This window comes from Nansenia antarctica (genome assembly GCF_963989245.1).
Source record: "Nansenia antarctica genome assembly, chromosome: 7".
Lineage (NCBI taxonomy): Eukaryota > Metazoa > Chordata > Actinopteri > Argentiniformes > Microstomatidae > Nansenia > Nansenia antarctica.
In genome coordinates, this window is record NC_137677.1 from 37,664,612 (window position 1) to 37,671,876 (window position 7,265).

Sequence of the window (7,265 nt, forward strand, 5' to 3'; positions counted from 1 at the left end):
ACCTGTAGTGGAATTCCCAGAGTAGAGAATATCTTGTCGAGTTTAGGGATAGTGGCTCTGGCTGACGTGGACTGAAGAATCTCCACCTCTGGGTATCTTGAGTATTCATCAACAACAACCAAGAGATAATCACCAGAGGGGAATGGACCACAGAAATCAACACTAACCTTTTCCCATGGTGACGATGGCAGCTCAGACATGCAAAGAACTACCCAACACTGTTCTACCCAACACTGTTCTACCCAACACTGTTCTACCCAACACTGTTCCACCCAACACTGTTCTACCCAACACTGTTCCACCCAACACTGTTCCACCCAACACTGTTCCCACTCTACGTGAAGTAATTCGACTCATTAAAGATGACACTTGGGGGTACTCGGTGCTCGGCAGAAAGGAAGCTGGTTTGACAGCTCTTCGTGCTGAAAAGGATCCCATATCTCTCCGTAGAAAGCTCTTAGGAGCTCCAACCCACCAGGAAAGCTGTATAAACACCGGGTTGACGGGGCGGACTCCGGCGGGGGGGCGGCGGCGTCGTATGGGGGGGAGCTCCGGACCTCTGACCTCGCCACGATGAGCTACAAGCCGATCGCCCCCGCCCCGTCCGGCTCCACACACACCCCGCCAGGCTCCAGTGTGCCCTCCCCTTCCCTCCCCTCCTCCTCCAACTTCAGACCAGCCTTCAGTGACTTTGGCCCCCCCTCCATGGGCTTCGTACAGCCAGTGAAGGTGTCTCAGGGCTCCACCTACAGCGAGCTGCTGTCGGTCATTGAGGAGATGAGTCGTGAGATCCGGCCCACGTATGCAGGCAGCAAGAGCGCCATGGAGAGACTAAAGAGAGGTATCATCCATGCCAGGGCCCTGGTCAGGGAGTGTTTGGCCGAGACTGAGAGAAGCGCTCGCACATAACCCCTCCTGTGGATCCTGTCTCTACTCTACATCTCCTCTAACCAGCCTCTCTCTACTCTACATCTACTCTACCCAGCCTCTCTCCTACTCTCTACTCTACATCTCCTCTACATCCTCCTGTGTGTGTGTGTGTGTGTGTGTGGGGGGGGGTGTGTGTGTGTGTGTGTGGGGGGGGGGGGGGGGGGGGGGTGTGTGTGTGTGTGTGTGTGTTCCACGAACACATCAAGCATCTTGAATACACCCCTGCTTCTCCTCCTCCCCCCACACAAAACCCACTCTCCCCCCACACTCAACTGCCCGCTCAACCTACGGTACTCTCCCTCCTCCCATTCTGCTTTCAAATGTCAAATAGCTCAGCCTCTTTGTCACCTCCTAGTTAATTGAACTAATACCTCCCCCCGACACACACACCTCATGTTAGTATGGCAATTTTGTAAACCCACTTTTTGCAGTTCTGTACTTAAATCTGAATAAAATAATGATAGAAAAAGTTTTTGAATCGGAAAAATAAATAAAAAAATAAAAGACACTTGGAGGTTGCTGTCTGACAAGCAGGACTTTACTGATGGAGTTGACAGCTCTGCTCTTTTGTCGTTCAAGAAAATCAAAGATGAACTGACAGTGACTGTTAATGGTGACACTATACTGCGTGGCACAAAGATTGTCGTCCCCCACTCTTTACAAGTCAGAGCAATATCGCTTGCACACGAAGGTCACCAGGGGATAGTCAAGACTAAGAAGCTGATCAGGGAGAAAGTCTGGTTCCCTGGCATTGACAAGCAAGTGGAGGCAATGATAGCTGTCTGCGTCCCATGTCAGGCTGTTGTGCCCAACCACACACAAGAACCCCTTTGCATTTTTGGTTGCATCCTGAATTTCCGCCAGTGTCATCGCCTTGGGTACAGAATTTTCAGTGACAAAGTGTATGTATTCTTCAGCTTGTCTTTCGTTGTCTGACATAACTTGAGAGATGTGTGATACCTGTGCAGGGTGGCGTGACATGTAATCTGCTGGGTTGTCTTTGCCAGCCTTGTAACAGACTGTGTAGTTGTATGGTTGCAGACGCAGGCTCCAGCGCTCTATGCGAGCAGGTGGCTTGGATTTGGGGTTGTTGAAAATCCATTCCAACGGTTTGTGATCACTTACAAGTGTGAAGGGTGCACCATAGAGGTATATGTGAAAATGCTCACAGCCCCAGACAATGGCAAGGGCCTCACGTTCCGTCTGTGAATACTTTTGTTCAATGGGGGACAGTGCTCTACTTGCATAGCTTATCACTCTGGCCGGCTCATTTGGACTGTTTCTTTGTGCCAATACAGCTCCAAGACCAACTGGGCTTGCATCAACAACCAGTTCAGTTAGTTTGTGCGGGTCAAAGTATGTCATCACAGCATCACTAGTAAGGCTGCGTTTCATCTCATCAAGAGACCTCTGGTGTTCTTCCGTCCATGTCCAATGAGCAGACTTCCTTGTCAGGTCTCGCAAGGGTTGAGTTATGGTGGCAAAATCCTTTATGAATCGGGCACTGTAGTTTGCCATGCCAAGGAGACTGCGTATCTCACTTGCATTGGTCGGGGAGCAGCGTCATGAATCGCCTGAACCTTCTTTGGATCTGGAGAGAAACCCCCATCTGAGAATGTATATCCGAAGAAATCAAGAGTTGTTTGTGCGTATGAGCACTTGGCCTTGTTGAGAGTCAGGTTCTTTTCTTTTAGTCGCTGAAAGGTTGCCCTGAGAGCTTGATCATGGGCAGCCCTGGTTACACCAAACACCAAAATATCATCACTGAGGTTGATAACTCCTGGAATGCCATCCAGGGCCTGTTGAATGGCGTTTTGGAACACCTCTGCAGCCGACGAGACCCCAAAGCTCAGTCTCTTGTAACGTCGCAGCCCCATATGAGTGGAGAATGTTGTGATGTATCGTGAGGATGGCTCCAGTTCTAGCTGATATCCACTGTTTAAATCCAGCTTTGAGAAGAACCTGGCTCCATTGAGTGCCTGTATCACATCATCTACTGTGGGTGTGAGGTGTCTTTCTCTTTCGATGGCACGATTTGGTACCCTCATGTCCACACATATGCGCACAGCTTCCGGGTCTTTTGGCTTTGGAACAGCAACTATCGGAGAAACCCATGGAGTGGGGCCATCAACCTTTTCAATTACATCGAGATCCTCCAGGCGTTGTAATTCATCTTCAATCCGCTTCCTCACGTGAAACGGCACTCTTCTATGAGGTTGTGTGACAGTAGAAACATCTTTCTTTATGTGCAACTTGACTTGGACACCATTCAACTTGCCCATTCCATGGAATAGACCATCGTATTCAGTGAGGAGATCATCCACTGTATTTGCTTCTGTCTGTTTGCAAGCTGATGTGGGCTGTATGCTGACCGGTTGTCGTGGAGACGTGCGCTGTTCCTGCTGCTGTGGGTATGTATGAACAGGGCTCTACGCTAACCTTAAAATGTTAGGGGCACACAAAGACATTTAGGAGCACAGTGAAACATTTAATTATAACACATTTTTATTAGTGATTTAGCAATTTTTGCACCAAAATCACACATTGGCCCATGCCTACAGCCCTACTAGACGCAGAGTTGATGGCATTGTATTATGGTAACTAGCTGTGTCAAGTTCTCCTGGTTAGCAGCATGTTCATTCATTCATCCATGTCATGCCTGTCAGCTAGCAGCTAGCAGCCCAGCCAGGCTTTAGGGCTAGGTCTGTCAGCTAGCAGCCCAGCCAGGCCATGCAAAGGTCTGTCTCCATGCTGCCCACCTCCCTGCTGCTGGGTCAGGCTACATCAGTCACACACGGTGGCCAGACAACTCCACATCTAGGGGTATTAAACTACCCCACATCCAGATGACCAGTCCCCAGCCCCATGCTGCCCGGGGTGGTGACATGTGGAGGTGGCCAGCCCAGCACGGTGCCTCTGCGGCGGCTAGCTGTTAGCACACCACCATCCCCGGGGGTCCCACCTCTCTGCCACACTCAAGTACAACATGTTGCATTTTCATGCCATTAGGCAACTTGCTTCCTAGGGTTTCCTAGGGTTAGAGATGCATTTGGACTTCTGGAGTACCTCCACTACTTTCAATGGGTTCTGAAGGTCTGAGAGCTTTCTACCCTGGGTAGTTAACCCTGGTTGTAACCTTGGGTTCAAATCTGGAGTGTGTGGGACCAAATCTGTAGATGTGGTGAGCTAATGAAGCTAATGAAGCTTGAGATGAGAAAAGGGCGCTTGTCTCTTTAAGGCCCAGGAGGGAGTTAGCGATTAGCGATGTTAACTTAGCGCCAGTTTAACAGAAGTAACTTCACTTTTAACATGACTTCCCGTGGTCGTAGCGGGCTGGCTGACGGCTTAAAATGTGGCCACACGGTTCGCGCAGATATATTTGTGAATTTATTTCTCTAGTCGCACAGATGTATTTTTAGTCGCAAATGCGAGTGAAATGGTCGCACTGTAGAGCCCTGATGAAGGGCATTGGCAATTTTGATTAATCCCAATTGACTCGCAGTGTCATATCCAAGTAAACTGCCATTATTTCCTTGTAGCACATGGAATGTTGTAGTTGTGAACTGTGATTTGGACTCTACCAGGGAGGTGAATTTTCCAAGGGCAGGTAGTGGCTTGCGAGAGCCATAGGGAAATATGGGAACAGTACATTTGGTGAGTGGCGGCTTATACACCAGTCTCTGATAAGTTGTCTCATCAATGATATTTACAGTTGCCCCTGTATCCAGCATCACATTTATTTTGCAGTTACCAACTTTTATGTTTGCATGTGGGAGGTTTGTTTTTGCTTGAGAAAGTGTGTACAGATACTCCTCAGAAGATTCAGTGTTTGCATTAGGCCTACTTGTTGAGTTATGTGTGATTTCCCTATCACTGGTGTGCATATAATGCACTTCATGTCGATTTCTGGCGCCCCCTTGTGGTCGTTTGGAACGGCAGCATTTAGCGAAATGTCCTTGTTTTCCGCATGCATTGCATGTTTTCCCCCTCGCTGGGCACGGCGTTTCCTCACGATGTGGAAAAGTGCCAGAGCAATTATAGCATCTTTTCTTTATCTCTCCCCTCCCCATATCAATAGCCAAAACATCCTCTCTTGGGTTTCCTTGAACTGAACTATGTTGTGTTTGCTCCATCCCTGATGCTTGAGTCTCAGCAAGTGCCATGGTTCTACCTAGTGAGAGGAGCTCGGTCAGTGTCATCTCTGATTTCTGTAGTGCTTGACGTCGCAGCTAGGGATGCTCCGATTTATCGGCCACCGATTTAAATCGGCCGATTTCACTCCAAATGACTCGATCGGTGATCGGCAAAAATGGCCAATCGCAAAAACCGAATATTTTTTTTATTTTTATTTTTTCCTTTTCCTGGGGATGACAGATAACTGAACAGAAAACATAGGAGGACGTAACAGTATGTAAACCATGAAGGCCACGTTTATGATGTCTTTTATACAGCCATATCGACTGACTTGGGCTTCAGGCCCTAACTGGGTGATAGGCCAGACCTTTACTATGCCATAAAAATGGGTCTGCGTTTGCTTGGTGCCTAATGGATCAAAACTTTTGTTTAAAAAGCTAAAAATATGTAGGCTATCCAGTCAGTAGGCCTACAGTTATGTATTTTTTTTTAAAAATCGGTATCGGTATCGGTTGATCTTGAGGAAAAAAATCGGTGATCGGTATCGGCCCCAAAAATCCAGATCGGAGCATCCCTAGTCGCAGCTTATTAGATGTGCACGTTTGGATAATCATCGTCTTGATCTCTCTGTCAATATAAGAAAATTCACAGGTTGCTGCTAACTGCCGCAGCCTGGTGTGATAGGAGTCAAGACTTTCTCCAGCCAATTGTTTAGCTTGTCTGAATATGTAGGTCTCGTATGTGACATTGAGTTTAGGGGAAAAATACTCACTCAGTTTCTGTTTTGCTTTGTTATAGTCCTTTGCATCCCCTGTGTCAGATAGTGTATCAAAAATATCCTGTACACGTTCTCCTGCATAATGTAGGAGCATTGCACGTCGTCTTGTGTCATCCTTGACATCCAAAGCAATGATGAAGTTTTCAAAACGCTGTAGCCACTTTTTCCACCGGATAGATGAGCTTTGGTCATCACTCGTATCAAAGGCAGGGAATGATGGTAATGCAGCAGCCATGTTTATAAAAAATTTAACTTTTAATCCTCGTCGCCAGTGTAAAGTTTTGAAATAACTCATCCAATTCCTGCTATCATGGCTAAATTAGCATCACAACTAAACAACTCGCGCTGCTTCTCTCTAGTCTATATCATAACAAGTGTGTCTTGCTCTAGAGGAGTAAAACATATAGCGCCCTCTGTAGGTCGGAACTAAACATTATCAACTCAGTGAATAGAATGAACATAATGTCGACTGTGAACCATAGACATTACATACCTGATAGTCCTTTATCAATTAAAATAGCTTCCTATATCTAAAGAAGAAAGTTCACCTTGTGCCAGTGAAGCATGCAACTTCACACTTTGTGTGGGGTGCTCTGTCATCGCATGCCTGTCCAATTGATCAAGCCTATATTGCTGGCTGCCTGTCTCTATAAATGGCCGATTGGCTCCTGCTTTTCCTCCCTTTGGGGCCTGTTTATGTTGCCGACATAAGCGGCAAATCATTCCTGTAAGGAATTGGCATTATTGGTCATTAGGGTGCATCAAAATGCAATGCAAAAAAAAAAAGTCAAAATATCAACTTGTTCATTGTTGCATTTTGTTCTAGTGCACATACAAATGACTTTTTGGGAAAATTCATTGAGATTTAGAGGTGTAACGCAGTATGTGAAATTTTGAAATGTTTGTGTTCTTTCAGAACTCCAATTTCTTGACAACATGACGAGTCAATTTCTAAAGATACAACTAGTTTTTGAGAACAAGTTTTTGAAAAGAGTGAAAAATATTTATTAAGAACAAAGGTTTTGAGAACAACATTTACATTTTCATTGAACATCATTGAAAAACATTATTGAACATCTTGTTCTAGTCCTAGTCGGTGTTCAGCTTGCGCTTGCAGCACCGAAGGTTTGGGTGTTTAGAGCGGTCATGCTCAACTGCCTGCAGCACAGTCTCCCGCTTCAACACTGCGTGCGTTTATCGATTCCACCATCTTAGTTCCCCCCCCCCCCCACAGATACGGGTCATGTTTCTTACCTGCGCTCATGCGATATTCACCAACCTCGACGTTTATGAACTTGTTATGATCGACCTGCTCAACTTCGTTACAAGCAGGGAGAATTGTAGCAGGTTTACGGTGTAATGTTGTAGCAGGTTTACGGTGTAATGTTGTAGCAGGTTTACGGTGTAATGTTGTAGCAGGTTT

The 7,265-nt window shown here is 46.5% G+C and overlaps 1 protein-coding gene across 1 annotated transcript; it reads left to right on the top strand.

Annotated features, from left to right (window-relative positions):
* Positions 1-451: 451 nt before the first annotated feature.
* On the top strand, positions 452-909 carry LOC308162247 (cyclin-dependent kinase 2-associated protein 2-like; the record flags this gene model as incomplete). Its single annotated transcript, XM_080536384.1, has 1 exon — positions 452-909. The coding sequence occupies exon 1, from the start codon at positions 574-576 to the stop codon at positions 907-909; it is 336 nt and encodes a 111-aa protein (XP_080392510.1). The 5' UTR covers positions 452-573.
* Between the last annotated feature and the right edge of the window lie 6,356 nt (positions 910-7,265).